Source organism: Bacillus rossius, chromosome 1 (assembly GCF_032445375.1).
Source record: "Bacillus rossius redtenbacheri isolate Brsri chromosome 1, Brsri_v3, whole genome shotgun sequence".
Taxonomy (NCBI): domain Eukaryota; kingdom Metazoa; phylum Arthropoda; class Insecta; order Phasmatodea; family Bacillidae; genus Bacillus; species Bacillus rossius.
In genome coordinates, this window is record NC_086330.1 from 174,224,691 (window position 1) to 174,247,138 (window position 22,448).

General features: G+C 42.6%; 1 protein-coding gene across 1 annotated transcript in view; it reads left to right on the forward strand.

Moving 5' to 3' along the window:
* The window catches only part of LOC134527109 (chondroitin sulfate proteoglycan 4), a 530,625-nt gene that overhangs the window by 380,305 nt on the left and 127,872 nt on the right, over window positions 1–22,448 (forward strand). The window contains exon 3 of the mRNA XM_063359458.1: window positions 7,513–7,655. Coding sequence (XP_063215528.1) covers window positions 7,513–7,655 — 143 coding nt within the window. The remainder of the gene's footprint in view (window positions 1–7,512; window positions 7,656–22,448) is intronic.

The following is a 22,448-nucleotide window of genomic DNA, read 5'->3' on the forward strand; positions in this document are numbered from 1 at the left end:
TTGTGCATGGACTCTGTACTCGTTAAGTCCTCTTCTTCTCTATCTGGCTCATACTTTCTTTTCTTTACAGTGTGCATTTCATCTTCAACTTCTGTCTCCATATAGATGGCTGGTTCTTCCTTATTTTTAAGTTCGATGAGGCGATTAGTGATTGGTTTAAATATCTCTTCATTTTCCATCTCACGTGCAAGTCTGATTCGTCTAACAAGTAGATATTTTTCACAATCAGACTGTATAGCTCGATAAAGGTCATGCCAGGTCCGACATTGTACTGGCTGAAAACATATTGCAATACCTTCTTTTATACTTTTTTATTCGTTCGCGAAATCTTCTTTCTTGTGTTTGGCTAAATCTGAATTTTGTGGCAAGCGAGTTAGTAATGCTTTTAGACTACTTTGTAAAGTCCTTAAATCGTCACGTATTTGTGCATTCGATACTTCGATCATGTCGCGAATGCGAGAATCTGAAGCTTCCACGCGCTGGTCAATGGCAACGAGATACTCTAGTATTTATTTTTTCACACTCTCTACTTTTTTGAGCCAGTAGAAAAATGTATTTGCGGATAACATCATCATGAGACTTTATAGCAGTACGTAAGTCTCTACTGCTACAGCCGAATTTCGAAATGCTATGACTCATGTTTGACGATAAACTGATCGAAACCTCGTCTGTACCTGCCCTTATGTAGCGGCCAGTTTTTGACTATAACTAGGAATCCGTGTTCGTCTATCCAACACAAGGAGCACATGTCTTTAAATTCCTGGAATGTCATGTCGGTATTTACGTGATCGTCATAAGCGTGACGTAAATTAAAACCGTCCATGCGAAAAAGTACTATAACATTTGCGTTGTCTTGTAGGATATGTTTTGGAATACGTCTGTACGTCTGACACAGGTAAACGCAGTCTACCTTGGCGTGTCTGCCCATGGAAAAGTACTCTTGTATTATGCCTTGCTTCACGCACATTACATCGTCGAAAACAAACATGGAATTGGCTTTTGTTTCGCTTGGAGGTACCACATCCGCATTATCATTAAATGGAAAATACTCCGGACCATCCCCCGATTGTAGAACCGTAGCTGGGCGCTGGTATTTTGGCTGTTGCAACGATTTGGAATAGAGGTAAACATTTTCGAACCTAAGACAACTTGGTTCCTCTTATAAACTCAGTAGAACGCACGTTTTACCGCAGTTGGACGGACCCGCTATTATGCATCGTACAGCAGAAGGCAACAGTAAGCCATGTCGTGATTCACGCGCTAAAATACATCGTCTTGCGTAATGCGCACGGGAAAACACAATTTTTGCTTGACGACTTGCATGGTACTGAAGAAATTGTATTAAATCAAAAATATTTATACTTTCTGGTCAGTTGTGCGCAATGACTCGAATAGGGAAGAACAAAAACACATCGGTGCATGACTCGTGAACTCGCTGATAAACAATCTGCCATTCGAGCTACACATTCCCGGCTACAGATTCTGCGGCCCCGGCACTAAACTAGCGAAAAGGTTAGCTCGCGGTGATTTTGCATTAATTCTTTTGCCGAAAAGTGCAAGCAGCACGATATTGCATATTCATTAAGCAAGGATCTGGAATTCAGACACCGGGCCGACGAGATATTGTTACAGGAAGCTGAAGATATAAGTAAATCGTCGAACGGAAGACACCAGAGATCATAATATTTATTATAAAGGTGCAAGGAAGATGGTGGTACAAGAGAATGATTACACATCATGGAAAGATCCAAACATATTGGTTGACCGGCTAAGACTTCTACATGGTTCGCTTTGTGCAGGAAACTATTCGTGCATCAAAGAAATATCCTTCATATTTAAGGAACTAAGGAATGCTGGCTACATACAATATTGACTTGTTTTACTTGCATTTGTATAATGTAAAGCAATAAAATAAATAATTTAAATTATAAGAATGTAATGTTTTTATTTCTTGTATTATGATTTCTTACTAAGACTTAGATCTCGTAACTTGTGCTTCCTTTTTGTCTTTTTTAGTTGATGGAGCTTCCAAATGTGCTTCCTTATTCGATGATGCATCCAAATTGTGCTGCCTTTTCGTTGGCGGTGCTTCCAAATGTGCTGCCTTTTCGTTGTCGGTGCTTCCAAATGTGTTGCCTTTTCGTTGTCGGTGCTTCCAAATGTGCTGCCTTTTCGTTGTCGGTGCTTCCGAATGTGCTGCCTTTACGTTGTCGGTGCTTCCGAATGTGCTGCCTTTTAGTTGTCGGTGCTTTCCACATGTGCTGCCTTTTCGTTGTCGGTGCTTCCAAATGTGCTGCATTTTCGTAGTCGGTGCTTCCAAATGTGCTGCCTATTCGTTGTCGGTGCTTCAAAATGTGCTGCCTTTACGTTGTCGGTGCTTCCAAATGTGCTGCCTTTTCGTTGTCGGTGCTTCCAAATGTGTTGCCTTTTCGTTGTCGGTGCTTCCAAATGTGCTGCCTTTTCGTTGTCGGTGCTTCCGAATGTGCTGCCTTTACGTTGTCGGTGCTTCCGAATGTGCTGCCTTTTAGTTGTCGGTGCTTTCCACATGTGCTGCCTTTTCGTTGTCGGTGCTTCCAAATGTGCTGCATTTTCGTAGTCGGTGCTTCCAAATGTGCTGCCTATTCGTTGTCGGTGCTTCAAAATGTGCTGCCTTTACGTTGTCGGTGCTTCCAAATGTGCTGCCTTTTCGTTGTCGGTGCTTCCAAATGTGTTGCCTTTTCGTTGTCAGTGCTTCCAAATGTGCTGCCTTTTCGTTTGTCGGTGCTTCCAAATGTGCTGCCTTTACGTTGTCGGTGCTTTCAAATGTGCTGCCTTTTAGTTGTCGGTGCTTTCCACATGTGCTGCCTTTTCGTTGACGGTGCTTCCAAATGTGCTGCCTTTTCGTAGTCGGTGCTTCCAAATGTGCTGCCTATTCGTTGTCGGTGCTTCAAAATGTGCTGCCTTTACGTTGTCGGTGCTTCCAAATGTGCTGCCTTTTCGTTGTCGGTGCTTCCAAATGTGCTGCCTATTCGTTGTCGGTGCTTCCAAATGTGCTGCCTTTTCGTTGTCGGTGCTTCCAAATGTGCTGCCTTTACGTTGTCGGTGCTTCCAAATGTGCTGCCTTTACGTTGTCGGTGCTTCCAAATGTGCTGCCTTTACGTTGTCGGTGCTTCCAAATGTGCTGCCTTTACGTTGTCGGTGCTTCCAAATGTGCTGCCTTTACGTTATCGGTGCTTCCAAATGTGCTGCCTTTACGTTGTCGGTGCTTCCAAATGTGCTGCCTTTACGTTGTCGGTGCTTCCAAATGTGCTGCCTTTACGTTGTCGGTGCTTCCAAATGTGCTGCCTTTTCGATGACGGTGCTTCCAAATGTGCTGCCTTTTCGATGACGGTGCTTCCAAATGTGCTGCCTTTTCGTTGTCGGTGCTTCCAAATGTGCTGCCTTTTCGTTGTCGGTGCTTCCAAATGTGCTGCCTTTTCGTTGTCGGTGCTTCCAAATGTGCTGCCTTTTCGTTGTCGGTGCTTCCAAATGTTCTGCCTTTTCGTTGTCGGTGCTTCCAAATGTGCTGCCTTTTCGTTGATGGTCCTTCTATTTTTAATGTTGTTTTGACTCTAGTATTATTGTAAATGGTTCTTGATTTGACTAGCGTATTGTTCCATACGGTGCATGTATATATAAGCGAGCTCTAGACAACAGGATGCTTAGTTTGTTACTGACGTCGTCGGTGTAAGGATTACCTAGATTATTTCTTCTGGTGCATAAGTCGCGTAATTACCTGTTCTTGAGACCTCGATGGCATCTTTACCGTCTTTAACGTCGAACTCGGGGTTGTACCATCGTCTACGGGAACCTTGACGACAGCTACGATGGAGAAGGTGCAGATCCCGTTGGCAACGACGGCGTCAACATTGGAGGAGATTTCAACAGATGTGATACCACCAGCAGAAGATAGCTTAATGACTACTGAGCTGGATGTGCAGGGAAACTCGGCGAACGCTGGTTCACCATGAATGGAGACTTCAATGGATGCCGAATCGACAACAACTAACGAACATCGGTGCTGTTACTGCAACCAGATTTTCTCAAACAACAGCAATGCTCGACGACATGAGAATAGAGAATGTGCCAAGAACCTATATCGTAAAATGTTTGTTTGTGAGAAATGTCATAAGCAATTTGCCAGAAAAGATAATATGAAAACGCACATGAAGGCATGCAAAGGTCCTGCTGTGCGGCAGAAAGTAAAGGTTTCGTCACAACAACGATGCGTCGATGTGCATAAGAGTATGCCTGGAGATGGTACTACTGTTGCAACGCCTGTATCTGGATCGGGTCTGAAAGGATCGTCTTCATCACTACGGTATCCTTGCAGCTACTGTGATACGTCGTTCGCATTTTCCCATGATGCACGAAGACATGAGCGGAGCAAATGCACGAAGAATCCATCTCGCATGAAGTTTCGATGTGATGAGTGCCTTAAATGGTTTACTCGAATTGACAGTTTGCGACATCATGCGAAAAAATGTAAAGGTGGAGTCTGTGCTCCTACTGCTGAACTACCTGCCGACATTTCGACTCCTCGCTTTAGATTGGAGACACGAAAGCGTACAAGCAAGAAAACGGATGCCCAGCAACCGATTGTTATGACGTCTGAACATGGAACTAAACCTAAGACTGTGTTCGGAGCATTACAAGTGAACGATAATGGCTTCTACTTGGCGCAGTCTGCATTTCGTGGAACGTTGAAAGACTACTATTATCTAAATACGTTCGGTGAGTCAAAGGACATTTGTAATTTTCTTGATGATATCAGACAGAAGATAATCAATCAGCTTACTGATGATGTAGCAACAAACGGACCTTTGAAATATAACTTGTGGTTGGACTGTATATATGGAAAGCCATATCCGTTCGATGACAAAGTGAAGAAGTGTGCATTCAAGACATCGGCTGCAGTAATTTACAGTTCTAACGATGTGAAGCAAACTGTTAAATACGGTATCCAGAAACTCTGTCAAGAAGAGGTGGACTATGTCTGTAAAGGTTCTGGCTGGACTCTGTCTAGTATAAACCGATTGGAGCTAAGAATTAGTCATTTCACACCGCTGCGGAACTAAATGATTATAAGATTGCTGGCTTTCGTAAGTGATCCTGTAGTAGAATATATATTATGTAATAAATATTATGTTTGTGAAAGAACTTGTGTTGTTTTTGTTTTTTTCTCGATCCTGTCACTATTATGTTAAATTGTTATTTTTTTTCATCGTCCAGAATCGTACCAAGGACCTAAGTCGATCTAATTAATCAGTACATTGATTGGAAATTTATTTAATGATTTCTGAACTTTTTCCGAATCTCTAGCATTAAAATTATGAATTACCAATATGTTGGTGTTGATGGCTTATAGGATGATGATGACAGTAGAGGTTTTAATGTCTCTTTAAGAATGTTGAACATGGAATAATGAAATAATTATTCTTTTACATCAAATTAAACATTATTGCATCGATCGGGTATCGAACCAAGGACTGGAACTGATCGAATCAATCTGTAATTTAATGAGTGATTTATTTAATGAATTTTGGAATTTTTCTCGAATTTCTAGCTAAATAACTATGGATTTTCAAGATGGCGGCCAAATGACAAGATGGCGGGTGACACAGCAATAATAAATGATTACTGCACTCTAGCGGATAAGAATTAAAATAACATGGCGTCAGCGCACTCTCGCCGACGATAACAAGATGATGGCTACCAGCAGACGAAGACAAGATGGCGGACATGACATCATAATAGTTGACCTTGTTATTGGTGGTGGTAGGTTAGTCTGTAGGTGACTTCCGTGGTGGAAGGATCGGTCGCCATTTTTATTTTTTTTCGCCCTCACCGGGTTCGAACCGAGGACTCCGAGCTCCGTGTCGTTAACGTATGTTTTTTAAATATTTTTTATTAAAATTTTATTAATTGAATTTTTTTATAAATTTTAAAAAAATTTCTATTTCATTAAAATTGGATAGTAAATTTAAAGATGGCGGGCGTAACGGAAACTGCAGCGGTGACGTCATAATCCTATAAATGGCTTAACGCTGGCTTGAGTTAAGGATGCTTAAGCCAGTTTTAGGAATTTTCAGCCGCTGGGATTTTTAAGGAATAAATCGGGAAATTTTCCCTCGAAACGGGAATTTTTCCCTCGAAAACGGGTAATTTTTCCTCAAAACAGGAAATTTTGAGTCATTTTGAGTCATTTTTGAGGAATTTTGAGGAATTTTTGCCGCCGTGACGTCACAAATCCAAGATGGCGGACGCCGACACCACCACCACATCCTGCATCCTGTTTCCGGACCGGCTATACTATTCTACTAACATGCAGTACACGTATGAAGTGTGTGTTGACAATGCCGCAGGCGCTAGAAGTTTTTTTCCTATTGTCTATTTATTTTTACAAGTACAAAAATATTGGAAACAATTGTTTCAGATATTATATAAATATATTTATAAAAATTTTGTTTTGTGTTGCGGAAGTTTTAAAAACTTATGTAGTCCGCCATGCTTATTTCTTATATTGGTAGGCGGGAAATTAATAACTGTACCGATTGTGCTGAAAATCGGTGGACGATCGTTAAATTACATAATATTAATAATTAAACGACGAAAATATGATTGAAAAGTCAAATCGATGGTTGTTTTAATCGAGTGGAAGAAAGATGCCACGCATGCGTACAATGAGCATAACAAGACACATCCGTAGTGGGACATCCGTTGTGGGACAATGTGCGTTACAGGACACTTTTTTCGTGCGTGCAGCCGGCGTTCATGGATTTATTAGACGCCACGTCAAAAATACTGTTTGTTTAGTGATTCTTGCAATGGGGTAGATTAATTGAAAACATTAAGACATATACCATTGCTATCTGTTTGTGTCTGATGACGGGAACAGATCTCAGTTTCCCAAAATTTCGCAACTGTTTTGCCTTAGGAAACCTTACTGTATTCGTCTGTGCTGTCGTCGTTAAGTCTCCTGAATATCGGTTTAATTTCATTGCTGGGTTGGCCTGTGCGTCGCTGTGTATTTTTGTTGGGTTGTACAGATTATCTCTTTAGTGTCATCGTGGAGTTACTGTTTTTAACACTGTGTTTTCCAAGGTTGTTGTGTTTTTTTCCTGTATTTACGGTCCTTGTTTCACCTGTCTTGGCGTTGTCAGTCCACTGTGCTGTAGTATTGTTGTGACTAATTCCTTACATGGAATTCTCTGTAGGTTCTGTCTTTACATTTAACACTTGACATTGGCTGATTTTGGTTTGTTTTCTAAGGGTTTTGTATCCATTTATCTTTATCCATTCTTTAGGTTTTTTCTATGATTTACAGTGTAAATCGGCAGTTATGTATATGTGCAAAATAAATGTTTTAAAAGAATACAGCTGGAAATGTTCGCGTGAGACTCCACACAATTGGACTTAGAAACCCATTTCAGTTGATCTTTTCGACCAGGTCTCTAGTTGGAAGGGTGATGTGTGGTGGCTTGTTGCCCGCAGGTTCGCATCAATGTGGGCGCCGGCGAGACGGAGGTGGTGTCGCCCAAAGGTCTGCGGCTGGACGACCTGGTGTGGCACGAGGTGGTGGTCAGCCGCCAGGACGCTGCCTTCATCCTGCAGATCGACGTCATACACGTGGTCAAGTGAGTGCTCAGCCGCCCACCCCCTGGCGCTCCATGCGAGGGTTCACTGAAAAGTAATGCCTCCATTGATGTCACTTTAATTCGTTACCTGAACTTCACACTTTTTTTTGTCGTACCTGAAGGCTAGGTGTGTCCTCTATGGAGGGGGTGGCCACATCCACATGATAACATGACCAGTGTGTAAAGTCGTTTTTTTTTTTTGTTAATTGTTGCCCCATATTGGTTGGATGCCCAAAACATATTCGCTGAAGTGTTGTGTTTGCAGTGTAGAATCCATTTTAAATGATTTTTTTTTATAAAAATTACTGTTTTGGGCATAATAATATGGTAATGTTGAGGTTAAAAAGTGATTTCAACTACGTCAAAGCACGCCGTCTCCTGATAATTCCTAACTCCATGCCTATATGTAATGAACTATTCACGTTACGACATATTAAACCTACAGTTCACACGGATGAGAGCCACACCCGAAAAGTTCCGAAGTTCTCCAATTCTTGCTGATCACTTGTGAAAATAAAACCACCATATTGAAAGTATTTATTTATTTTATTGTCATAGGGTATTTTTAATAACACTATTCTAAACCTAATCAACCTTTCATTATAGCCCCCCGGAAAAAAAATAACTGTATTAATTGCACTGACCGAACTTAACCTTTTACTTCGGTAAACTTCGAAACTGTGCAGGTTGTGTTTGTTTTGAAGCTTTAATCTCTGTGAACTGTATGCTATCCTTTCGACATAGTCCCTATTCCTTTCCAAGCACTTGCTCCAACGTGTGATTAAGCGGGCAAATCCGTTGGAGAAGGTTCCGGTGGGTGTTGTTGACACCAGGCTTGAATGACAGCATTAAAATGAAATTGATGCACCTTAAGGTGCCCTTTCATCAAATTGTATAGGCTCACCAACACTTAACAAAATATTTCACTCAACTGTCAAAAAAAATTGGTTGTCGGAAAAGTCGATTTACGGACGATAGTTTAACGTGACGTCATAACAAAACATTGATCAAATGATTGCCTACTTTTATGAATAAAATTGAATCAATTTTATTTTAATAATAAAAGAATAAATACTTGAAATTATACTAGTAATCAGATTTTTAAAATGCAAGAATAATTAACCTTTATTGCCGAAATTGTTTTTGTAATAAGCAATGAAAACCAGATCCCAGGTGTAATTTGAATTATTATGTGTAACTGTAAAAATCCATTGTTCGTACAAAAACGTATAAGATAATTCAACATAACTTTTAAATAACCGTACCGATTGTGCTGAAAATCGGTGGACGATCGTTAAACTACATAATAGTAGTATAGAAAAGGGGCTTCGGCTTTAGGGTTCAGGGTTGAGGTGCTGGTGCCGGGTCAATGACAGATTCCTCTGACGTAACGGCGGCCATCTTGGATGAGCGTAACGGGACACAGCGTAACGGGACAAGTAGTACCGTGACCTTGACCTTGACCCCGGCGGCTATTTTGGATCCGCCATTTTGGATGACGTCATTATGTTTTCTAGAACATTCCGACGTTGTGTTTTCCGCCATTTTGAATTATGACTTCACTGCTGCAATTTCCGTAACGGTCGCCATCTTTAACTCTTTTATTTATTATTATCCGATTTTAATGAAAAAAATTTAAAATTTATCAAAAAAATTCAATAATAAAATTTTAATAAAAAATATTTTAAACATTTACTTTTACGACACGGAGCTCGGAGTCCTCGGTTCGAACCCGGTGAGGGCAAAAAAATAAAAAATAAAAATGGCGGCTGATCCTTCCCTCACAGTAGATGCAGGCAGACTGACCCCCACCACTTATGTCAAAGTATATATAACGTCATCAAGTATGACGTCATGTCCGCCATCTTGTCTTCGTTTGCTGGAAGCGATCATCATTGTATCGTCGGCTAAAGTGTGCTGACGCCATTGTAGTTTAATTCTTACCCACTAGAGTGCAGTAATAATTTATTATTACTAAGGTGCCTTCCATCTTGAAATTTGGGCGCCATCTTGGAAATCCGTAATTTTTAATGCCTGATATGCGGGAAAAAGTTCAAAATTCATTAAATAAATTGGAAACAAATATACTGATAGATTCGATCGATTCCTGTCCTTCGTTCGATCCCTGGATGATGCAAAACATTTAATTTTATATAAAAAATAATAATTTCAATAAATCATGATCAAAATACTAAAAGAGGCTTAAAATCAACTAACACCATCATTCTATAAGCCATTACGACTGCCATCTTGGATATTTGTATTTATTGACCCATAAATTTATAAAAAATCAATCATTAATCTACCTATAGAATCTATACTTGGTTCGATCCCTGACCGATACAAAACAACTTTAATTTTTAAAAAATACTACAAAAGTGTTAGGTTTGAGAAAATAACAAAACACCGCAATGTCTTTTAAAAAATTTTATTACATTAATTCTACACTACTAAAAGTACAAAAAAAACACAGACAAATTACTAAAGTCTTGTGGATTTCTCGATTTCTGCATCTGCCAGCCACGAATTAAAGCGAGGTGGAAAGCCCCACCACTTGACGTAGGACCGTCCATTTCGTCGTTTAATAATCTTCTCCACCAAGTACGTATCGGGATACAACGTAGGCTGAATCTCTTCGGCATAGAAGCCGCCATGGATAGGTTTGTAGTTCAAATCTTTGAGGTAGTAGGTCCTAGGCTCTGATTCACGAACATGTGTCACACGGAAAAGTTCAGGACTCCAGTTCGCAGTGAATCCTTTCTCAAGACACCTTTATGCTTGGAGATTCGCACAATGTCACCGACGTTAGCTTTAAGCTTTCGTGGATCTTTCTTCTTCGTGTTGGAGAACACTGTTTGAAGCATGCGATTGTCCTTTACGTCCTTTGGCTTCATTTTCGTGGTAGAATGCACTGTGGAGATATACTCGCTTGTTAGTTTCGGCAAGATGTCAAGCCACATGTAATTTCCGTTAGCCGTGAACTGGCGCCACATCTTGGAACGCAAAGTTTTGTTAAACCTTTCGACAACGGAGGCTTTGACGTTACTAAATGTAGAGTAGTGTTTGATGCCATAATTCTTATTCAAAGCCTTGAAGGTTGCATTGTAGAATTATTTTCCGAGGTCCGTTTGCAGGTGTGACGGTACATGTCCACCCTGCAAAATATTGTTCATGGCCTCAGCTACGTCAGTTGCAGTCTTTGATTTTACATGTCTAGCCCAAGCGAACTTGCTTTAAACATCGATGACTGTCAACATGTACTTGAAACCTTTATTTAATCGGGAATACGGTATCATCTCAACAAGGTCCACCTGGAATAAATCATCAATCCCACGAACTATGACTTTGCGAAGAAGGTATTTTCGTCTAGCAGGAGAATGAAGTTCGCGAGCGATTCTGGTCCGACTCATTGTATGTAGCCGGCTTCCCTCAGTTCTTCAAGTACGGAGACTATTTCGTTGATGTGCGAATAGTTTCCTACACTAAGCGAAGCATGTAGAATTCTAAGATTTTGAACTAATTCATTGGGGTCGTCCTAATATACATAGTAAAATATCTGATCACTTTCTAGCTTTTTTAAACCTTCAATATATATCGTTAGTTCACTGAAGAGAATAGCGAGAATGTCAATTTTTTCATGATCTTCGTCTTTATATACACAACTGTCTGGATTTTTATCGCGAAAATGTGCATTGGTTAGCTCTAGCAGTTTTTTGTACTCTTGTAAGTCTTTGTGAGAATATCCTTTTGGCTCCCTGCGAAACAGCAATTCGTACAGACCCGGAGTTCCGCGCGTTTTGAACTCGTCTACGCACACGATATTTCCTGGTAGAAAGTCTATTTCCTTAGCACCGAGGAACCACCTATTATGTTTTCTGTACACTCCGTAGGTCGTGTCATTATTCCGACTCGTAAACGATATCAGGTATGGTCGGACCATTGCATCAACTTGGTGTCCCTTTTTCGGTATTTTTTTCTTGTGCATGGACTCTGTACTCGTTAAGTCCTCTTCTTCTCGATCTGGCTCATACTTTCTCTTCTTTACAGTGTGCATTTCATCTTCAACTTCTGTCTCCATATAGATGGCTGGTTCTTCCTTATTTTTAAGTTTGTCGAGGTGACTAGTGATTGGTTTAAATATCTCCTCATTTTCCATCTCACGTGCAAGTCTGGTTCGTCTAGCAAGTAGATATTTTTCACGAACAGACTGTATAGCTCGATGAAGGTCACTGGCCAGGTCCGACATTATACTGGCTGAAAACTTATTGCAAGACCTCCTTTTAAACTTTTTTATTCGTTCGCAGAAACTTCTTTCTTGTGTTTGACTGAACCTGAATTTGTTGACAAGTGAGATAGTAATCCTTTCAGACTACTTTGAAAAGTCCTCAAATCGTCACGTCTTTGTGCATTCGATACTTCAATCACTACGCGAATGCGAGAATCCGAGTCTTCCACACGCTGGTCGATGGCAACGAGATACTCTAGTAATTTTTTTTTTCACATTTTCTACTTTTTGAGCCAGTAGTATAATGTATTTGCGGATATCGTAGTCGTGACATACAGTATGTCTGCCGCTACGAACGAATTTTGAAATGCTATGACTCATGTTTGTCGATAAACTGATCGAAACCTCGTCTGTACCTGCCCTTATATAGAGGCCAGTCTTTGACTATAACTAGGAATCCGTGTTCTACTTTCCAACACAAGGAGCACATGTCTTTGAATTCCTGGAATGTCATGTCGGTGTTTACGTGATCATCATAAGCGTGACGTAAATTAAGTTCGTCCATGTGAAAAAGCACTATGATATTCGCGTTGTCTCGTAGGAGATGTTTTGGAATACGACTGTACGTCTGACACAGGTAAACACAGTCTACCTAGTAGTGTCTGCCCATGGAAAAGTACTCTTGTATTATGACTTGCTTCTCGCACATTACATCGTCGAAAACAAACACGAAATTGGCTTTTGTTTCGCATGGAGGTACCACATCTGCATTATCATTAAATGGAAAATATTCCAGACCATCCACCGAACTTAGAACAGTAGCTAGGCGCTGGTACTTTGGCTGTTGCAATGATTTGGAATAGAGGTAAACATTTTTCAAAACGAAGACCATTTGGTTCCTCCAATAAACTCGGTAAAACGCACTTTTTGCCGCAGTTGGACGGACCCGCCATTATGCAACATACGGCAGAAGGCAACAGTAAGCCAAGTCGTGATTCACGCGCACTAAATACATCGTCTTGCGTAATGTGCACGGGCAAACACACTTCTTGCTTGACGACTTGCATTTTACTGACGAAATTGTATAAAATCCAACACATTTATACTTTCTAGTCAGTTGTGCGTAATGACTCGAAGAGGTAAGGACAAGAAACACATCGGTGCAGGACTCGTGAACTCGCTGATAAACAATCTGCCATTCGAGCTACACATTCCCGGCTACAGATTCTGCGGCCCCGGCACTAAACTAGCGAAAAGGTTAGCTCGTGGTGACGTAGGAATTAATTCTCTGGACGAAAAGTGCAAACAACACGATATCGCCTACTCGCTCAGCAAGGATTTGGAATCTAGGCACAGAGCAGATAAGATATTGGCACAGGAAGCTGAAGAAATAAGTAAATCTCCGGACGCGGGACTTGGAGAAAAAATCACAGTGTGGGGCGTATCTAAGATCATGAAGGCAAAGACCAAATTAGGAATGGGTGCTCTTAAACCCATAATTCGCAAGACCAAACGCAAGACTGGTGCAGGCGTGCAAAAAGCTTGATTATAGGAGGATTTCTTCCTTTGCTTTTGCCTGCATTGGGTGCTCTCGGCGGCCTCATCGGTGCAACGAGCGGTATAGTGCGGGCAGTCAACACTTCGAAGAATGAGCGCAAGCAGTTCAAAGAAGCACAGTGACATAATGCCAGCATGGAAGCAATTGCCATGGGTAAAAAAAAACCGGGCAGCACTGTACTTGCAACAACACAAATCAGGTCGAGGCATGAGGAAGAAACGAATGAAAAAATCCTAAGTTCTTTGCCGAAACGTCTGCTCACCAATATAGATTTGATCAGGTACGCTCGAAAACTGAAAATACCAAATTTCCAAGGTGTGTTTATGCGAGACACTTTACCCGTCAATCCAAAGACACGTGAGCGCGCCATAATTAATTAAAATACGTCGTCGGGTCATGGCACGCACTGGGTGGCGTACATAAAGTCTGGAAAAATGGCCGTGTACTACGATAGTTTTGGAAATTTACGGCCTCCGCCAAAACTTAGGCGGTACCTGGGTCGAACCACTACAGTGTTCTACAATTACGAAACCGAACAGACGCCTAATCAAACAAACTGCGGACACTTGTGTCTTCGCTTTTTAACAATAAAAATTAGCTGACAGACAAAAATTGCTACTTTAAAGTTGAGCAGTGATGATAATTTATTAGACATGTCGATAACACTTACCTTGACAAGTCACGCATCTGATCTGCGGGCGGTTCATTTCCCGCATCTGGATTTAGACGGAGAATGGTGTATCGGACTCGTAGATATTCAAACGTATAATGCGATACCGAATATCGACGAAGAAAATTGCAAGATCTGCTTCCTGAAAAGCGATGGGACCGCTCATGAAATACAGTTACCTGTTGGCTCTTACGAAATTGACGACATTGCAAATTACATCAGGGATATGTTACCACAGGATGTAGACTTTCAACTGCGTGGAAATCCAAACACTCAAAAAAGCATTCTAACATCCAGTGAAAATGTCGACTTTACGAAACCCCGCACCATAGGTACGATGCTTGGATTTGAATCAAAGGTGTATGATACAGGAATAACGTACAAATCTACGCGCGCTGTAAAAATCTTGCCTGTGAATATCATACAAATAAACTGTAATTTGGCAAGTGGAACGTATCTCAACGGAAGACTAAGCAACATGCTGCACGAGTTATCGCCGATGGTCCCGCCATGATATAAACTGGTCGAAGTACCGCAAAGTATCATTTACGCTCCAGTCGTCGTGAAGTGTGCACACGATGTCGTTGTCAGAATCGTTGACCAGCGAGGACGTTTGGTGAATTTTCAAGACGAAGGAATTACATTACGTCTGCACTTGAAGCGATGTGCATAAAGTTCGTAACACCGAACAGTTATAAAAGAAATCGCAATGGCGTGAATAAGAACAGTTCCCTCCCAGACATCGGCGCATTAACACCTGACAGCATAAAGTATCTTCTTAGTATTGTACAAGTGCCGTATAAATATGGAAGACGAAATCCTCAACGTGGAAGATCCGGTCATTTTTGATGACAGCATTACGAAAATGGAATTGCACGAGTACCAGGTTTTCCTGCTCGGACCGTACGCACTACCATCGGAGGTACGCATTGCTGTACAGCACCAAGATATTTGTACTTTACCTTCGCAGTCATTTCTACGTATAAGAGGCACGCTGACAAAAGCGGATGGTACGCACCCGACAACAACGTCAATAACCTGCATTGGTATTCTTTACCTAATCGAGCGCATTACATATGTTTTCAATGGCGTCGTGGTAGACCAGACGAGAGATGTAGGCATAACATCTGCTATGAAAAATTATCTTTCGCTTACGCCAAATGAACTGTCTGCGGCAAAGATGGCCGGTTGGGCTCTCGAGGATGAATATAAGCTTCCGGTTTATGCCAAAGGAAAGTTCTAAGTTTGTGTTCCTCTGTCCATGCTTCTTGGATTCGCTGAGGACTACAAGCATATAATCATTAATTCGAAACAAGAGCTCGTACTGCTTCTAGCCAACACGTACATTAATGCAATTGTCACCCCTGCAGAAAACCCTTAAGATGTCTCGCTAACACTACAGTCTATCGAGTGGATGCTGCCCCACATCCAAGTGAGCACCGTTGAATGAGTAAAGATATTGAAGAACATAGAAAATGGCAAGACCTTCGATGTGCCAATCCGATCCTAGAGCCTGGAAACTTATCCTGGCTTGCCTCATAGTCAGCGTATCAATTGGATAGTAAAGTCCAGCTTCGCTATGGAAAAACCAAGATACATCATCGTCGGGCTTCAGACCGGAAGACAGCTCAATGCAGGAGTAAGTCGCACCTTATTCGATAACTGTCAAATATGTAATGTAAAAAAATTTTTAAACAGCGAAAGTTATCCGTACGTTGACATGAACATGGACTTTGAAAGTGGAAGATTTCTTCTCGCATATCAAATGTACGCCAAGTTTCAGCAAGCTTACTATGGGCGGAGACAGTCACCGATACTGAGTCCCGACAGTTTCAAGAACATAGGTTCGTTAATGGTGTTCGACGTTTCCAAACAAGATGATCGAATAAATTCAAACATCATCGACTGTAGAATCGAGATAACGACTAGCGGAAATATTCCACCAAACACCTATGCTTTTTGTCTGCTTCTTCACGATCGGCTTGCATCGTACAATTTTTTCGAGCCAAGCTTGTGAAAATTCTGACAAAAATACTGTTTCATTTTCGATGATAATTTAGTTAATACCGAGCGTTGCTAGCGTCAAGATGTATTGCAACCTGCAAGGTTTCCAGAGTCAAACTGGATTCGTGCTCAAGGAAATTGGTGTCACTCACGACGGCTGGACTCGAACCCGCAGCCTCCGACCTCCGTATCCTTGGAAACTACTAGACGAAAAAAATAAACTGTCGAACGAATGGCTATGTAAATATTATCACGGACTAGAGTGGGACGAAGGAAAAATTCCGTACCACCAAGTGAAAAACACTATTGAAGATTTACTAGTTTATAAAAAAAATAATTTACATTGCCGGACCTGAACAGAAGAAATGGTTGAGCAAGTTGTGTGATGCCATTTTTGAAATTGTAGACCTACAGACCGACTACGGCTGTCCTTCCCTGAGCAAGCTTAGTGAAATATATGACGTACAGCCACACAACAAGTTTGAACGTTTATGTGCCTGTACAAACTCGCAGTTAATGCAGAAATGGCACACACAGTGTTCGTAGGAGCCTGCATATATAAATGGTGTACATCTGTACGTTCCTTCAGTTGACGTTCGACCTGCAAGAAGATGTTTACGTTTCATCCTGCTATCGTGTACGTGACCGTAAGTCCTAGCTTCAGCAGTGTCGAGTACAGCTACTGGGATTCCGGGTATCTACGTACATATACAGAAACCTGTGATGGAGGCGCTCAGCATTGGCGGTTTGCGCACTTTCCTGTGTCGTACGAACCGACTCAGCAGCTGTTAAATTGTTGCGAACCTGGAAACTGTGCTGTCTATCACATGAGACCACACACAATCCTTCCTGCTAGCATCGCTGAGGTAGTCGCCTCGTCTGCACGTGCAACACCAAACATGGGTGTGTTGCAACCTGTTGCGACCTGTGAGGCTTCTACGCAGACGTCCAAACGGCGTGCGTCTCGTCGTCGCAGTTCAGGCAGTGAATCTGTCCCAACTGGCACTGAGCCTAAGCCCAGGCGCAGACGTGGTCACAGACGTCATCGACCATGTCTTGTCGGAGTTTTCGACGTCTCAGAAGATGACCAGCTGGAAACCTTTGTTCCTGATCCCGTGGCCTGCGAACCATTTGGAACCGGAGTCGACGAGTCAGTTCGTGCGGCATTAAAGACATTGCTTGCGAAAATGCTTGATTCCTTAACCTAATGTGTATTTGTGTAATTTTTATAAATAAATGTGTAAAACTTAAACTCATGTGTTTTTTATTTCTTGAATTTTTTAGGTACTTAATAAAAAAATCATTTTAAATACAGACAATATTTTGACTCATGTATTATACCAGTAGACCAATGGTATATAAGCGAGGTTCAGACAACTGGACCCTCAGGCTCGCACTTCTCACCAGGCAGCGGTGCAGGGAAAACAGCTTCCCTAAGGCATAGCCTCTCCTGTCACCAGGTGTTGGTCAGCCACCGCTGCTTTTGAAAGTTAGGCGACCGGCGGGTCGGATAGCCCGCGAGCCGCGTTTCGCGACAGGGAACAGGGATGGCGAGTACGTCCGGACAGCACATGATGGAAACACAGCAGACAAACGCCAAGCGAGAGCGAGCTGATGACACCGAGTTCCAACAGGTTGGGGGGAAAAAAGCCTCGCGGAACAAACAACCACGTGACCGAAGCCACTCGCTCGGCAGGCGACGGTATATAGTGTTAAGAAACAGCGAAGATGCGCGCACTGCCAGGCATGATTTCGCACAGTCACAGTCAGCAGGGACATCAGCGATCCTGCTCCACAACAGCTTCAACGCACTGGCAAACCTGCCCGTTGACACTCAACCGCAAACAGAGACACACACACAAACCACCACCGCGGCTGGTAACAGGTACAGGGGTGTACCGATTATGATCAGGGAAGTGGCGCGGCTCAAGGAGATCGCCACTTTTCTGAACGCGCATCGCATCGCGTTCAAAAACACAATCACGCGCAGGAGAGAGCTGCGAATGACTTTCGAAAACAGAGAGGGCTACTCTCAAGCTCTCTCATACATCAAATCAAACGAGATACACCACCACGCGTTTGCACATCCCGACGAGCGCAACATGAAAATAGTCATCAAGGGACTGTTCCCAGAGGTCGCCGAGGCCGACATCGCCACAGAGCTGACGGAGAAGGGCTTTGTAATACATGACGTACGCAACTTTGAAATCACCCGGACAGACGCCACAGGACAACCACAGCGTTTTTGGTCAGGGACTTTCTGCACGACCGTAGCGGCCTCACACATCAACATACTGGCAGTCAGGACTCTTCATTACACGTCAGTGTCTATTCAAAAGTATCAAGCCCGCCCACAAGACATCGCCCAATGTAAGCGCTGCGGGGAATTCGACCATACCCACACTCGCTGCAGCAAGCCACCGCGTTGCGTCAGGTGCGGCGAAAACCACGCCAGCAAGGACTGCCCCAATTCTGATGACACGGAGAAATTTTCTTTAACTGTAAAGTGCGGGGACATACTGCAGCCTGGAAGCAGTGCCCAGTATGCTTGAAAATGGTCGCGAGTAGGACACAGCGACAAGCCGCGCAGACACAGGCGCAGACAAAACAACAACAACCAGCCACGAACAGCCAGGTGGAGTTCCACCCCACCCGCCCCGCTCAAGCACAGCCGCGCGCCCAGGTGGTCAACAAGCCACAAACAATAACAACAACCACCGAGCTGACACGTCCGCAGCGTAAATATTCGCAAGCCGTGAAGGAACCTCACACCACACACACTCCGGCACAGGACAGGATTGAGGGAAACACTGTCGGTGAAAACAATGTCGGTGGAAACAATGTCGAGCTAGCCGAAATCCTCAAACTGTGTAACTTCTCGCAGCTTATTGCTACACTTGCACCACACTACGCCGCCATCCGAGCCAAACCCGACGTGTCGAAGCAACAGATACTACTAACCGCAATCATGAATCTCGCTACACCTTAAAATGGCACAGAACCCGGGGAAGTTTTTACAGGTTTTAATATTTAATGAAAACGGCCTCCAAAATAAAATCTATGAACTGGAACAGATACTTTTTGTATACGGGATCGATGTCGCTTTTATCTCTGAAACTTTTCTAAAACCACACATGCGAGCGTACATATGCGGCTACACAATATACAGAACAGACCACCCCACACTCCGCGGCGGCGGTACAGCCATCCTAATTAAACACGGAATTCACCACCACCCGGTAACTATAAATGAACTAGAACATATTGAGGCCACCAGCATAAACGTCCGTAGTAATAACTCACATGTTTGCATGTCTGCGGTATACAAGACGCCACAAGACCCACTCACACCACAGGACCTCAATAAATTAATGGAAGTCGAGGATCAATTTTGTTTAGCAGGGGACTTAAACAGCAAACACACTGACTGGGGCTGCACACAAACCAACGACAACGGAAACATTCTACACGGCCACGCGGCAGCGGGAAACTACATCATTCTTGCGCCTGACTCCCCGACATGCTATCCAATAAGTGGTGGCACTCCAGAAATTTTAGACATAGCCCTAACAAACATACCAAACGCTCAGCTAAATACAGAAACATTAGATGAACTAAACTCCGATCACTTGCCGGTGCTAGCACAAATAACATTCAATGCTACCTCCAACATTCAGCTCTTTAATAATAACCTAAAGATCACAGATTGGGAAGGGTTTAAGGAAGAACTCATAGACACCCTAAACCAGCCCCCCGAAATAAATTCACCTGACGAAATAAATCCACACGTAAAACTTTTCACGGACACAGTAAAAAATGCCGTTAAAAACACTCCCGCTTTGAAACAAAAAGGCAGTTCACTAGAACACACTACCCCGATCTGGATTATCACATATCTCTGAGGTGACAAGCCAGAAACAGGGCGCAAAGACTTCGCACACCAGAAGCAAAACAACGAATACAACAGGCTAAACAATCTCGTTCAGCGCAAATTAAGGCAGAAAAAAATAAATCAATTCGGAAACTTAATAAATGAAGTAGCCACCAAACCGCAGGAAATGTGGAAATTATTTCGCAGGCTTCGCAGTAACAAAAAATTCATTTCAACTCCCGCTATTTTAACAGCCACCGGGGCTAAATACACCGCAGAGGACAAGGCAAACGCAGTAGCAGACCTACTGGAGAAACAATTCTCCCCGAACACCGACGTAAATGACAGAAATTTCACCCTAACAACAACACTGGCGGTAAATAACTTTCTACAAACAGGCAGCAAAACTGTCCCTGAACTTATAACCTATAGAGAATTATTAAAGCTAATAAAAGCCAGTCCGAACAATAAATCAGGCGGCACGGACGCTCTAAACTACGAAACACTTAAAAAACTTCCTCTAGAGGCACTTGAATATTTACTGGCGATATTCAACGCTATACTAACACATAAAACATATCCTGACTCCTGGAAACTAGCAAAAATAATTACCATACCTAAACCAGGGAAAAACCCACCCATTCCTGAAAACAGGCGACCCATAAGCCTTTTAAACAGCATGAGTAAAATTTTTGAAAAAGCATTACTCTCGCACCTTCAAGCACACGCAGAGGAACACAATGTGATTCCAGACATTCAGTTTGGTTTCAGGAAAGGTCATTCAACAATCCACCACTTAATAAAAATTGTTGAAGATGCTACCGACGGATTTAATAACCCATCTAAAGCCTACACAGTAATGACAATGCTCGACGCAGAAAAAGCATTTGACAAAGTCTGGATTCCAGGCCTAATTAAAAAATTAATGAATTTCAACTTTCCAGACACATATATTTACCTGGTGGCCCACTATTTATGGCGTCGTAATTTTTATGTTGCTCTGGAAGGGGCTAAATCGACTACTCGCGAACTCACAGCTGGAGTGCCACAGGGCTCCCCACTATCTCCTTTCTTCTATAATATTTACACAGCCGACATACCGCACGCAAACGCCTACATACAGATGTATGCAGACGATAAAGCCATAATTAAACAATCCGGAAACCTAAAATATGCCATGGTATGCGTCCAACGACAGCTGACAGCACTTGAGCAATTTTACACTCGGTGGCGAATAAAAATAAATGCAGCAAAATCAACCACGCTTGTTATTTCAAAACGCAGAGGAAGACCAGACAGGGAACTATAAATTTGTGTTGTTACACAGGCAAAATATTTAGGACTTACGCTAGACAGAACACTACTATGGGGAAAACACATCGCTCGAGCAACAAACATTGCAACAGGATCCTTAAGAAGACTGTACCCAATGTTAAATGCGCCTAATTTACCACGCAGGAAAAAACTCCAACTTTACACTCAAATTGTACGCCCGCAGTTGCTATATGGATGCGAGGTCTGGGGCTATGCTGCAAATCACCATATAAATCGGCTACAAGTTAAACAGAATAATTTCCTAAGGGCAATTTTAGATTGCAATAGATTTACGAGTAACGAAACTATTCAAAACGCACTTAAAATTCCGTACATCCGTGAAATAATATCAAAGAATAATAATAAAATATACCTAGATTTACCACAGCACGAAAACGCACTGATAAATTCAATAGCGATTTACGACCCGTCCGAGCAACGAAAACATAAAAAACCTCGATTAAATTAAAACAATAATTATCGCAAAACGAAAGCGACATCGATTTAGTTATTAAAGGGTCTTCAATAGCTTTTATTTCATGTAAAATAATAGCCCGAACACCTCGTGCGATGGCCTGCGGAGGACCGACCAATCACGGGCCACGGAACGCGCTGATTGGCCGGGCCACCGAGAGTCGCCAAACAAAACTATTTTTCCGTCTGTCCCCAGGGCAGTCACTCTCACTCCACTCACTCTCACTCCAGTCGTTGTTAGCTGTTCGTACAGTGAGCATGTAGTTTCTGCTCTTCCACAGTGAGCATATTCAGGTAGATTTCCACCCCCAGTTTTGTACAACCGCGTCGTGCGACGGATAGGCTGTATATATGAGTGTGTGACACCCAGAGGCGCAGCGCCTCGTTGCCTAGCCGCGGCCCTGGCTAACTCAGTCCCAGGGTCGTAGGTCAGTGGGTGCTCCACTCCCTTCCTTTGTGATAGGCGAGTCGTAATCAATCCCTAGCTTCAGAATTTTTTCGTAAAAATGGCAACAGGCCAGGCTAGCCAAATGGATGTCACTGCAAGTGACCGAGCAGGCGTTAAGAGGTCCAGCAATGAGCTGGATGACCGCGCGGCCAAATATCTCAGTATAGGTCAGCAACCAGGGCCCTCACATGCCCCACAGTTGCCAGACAACTGCATGGCAACAGCACCG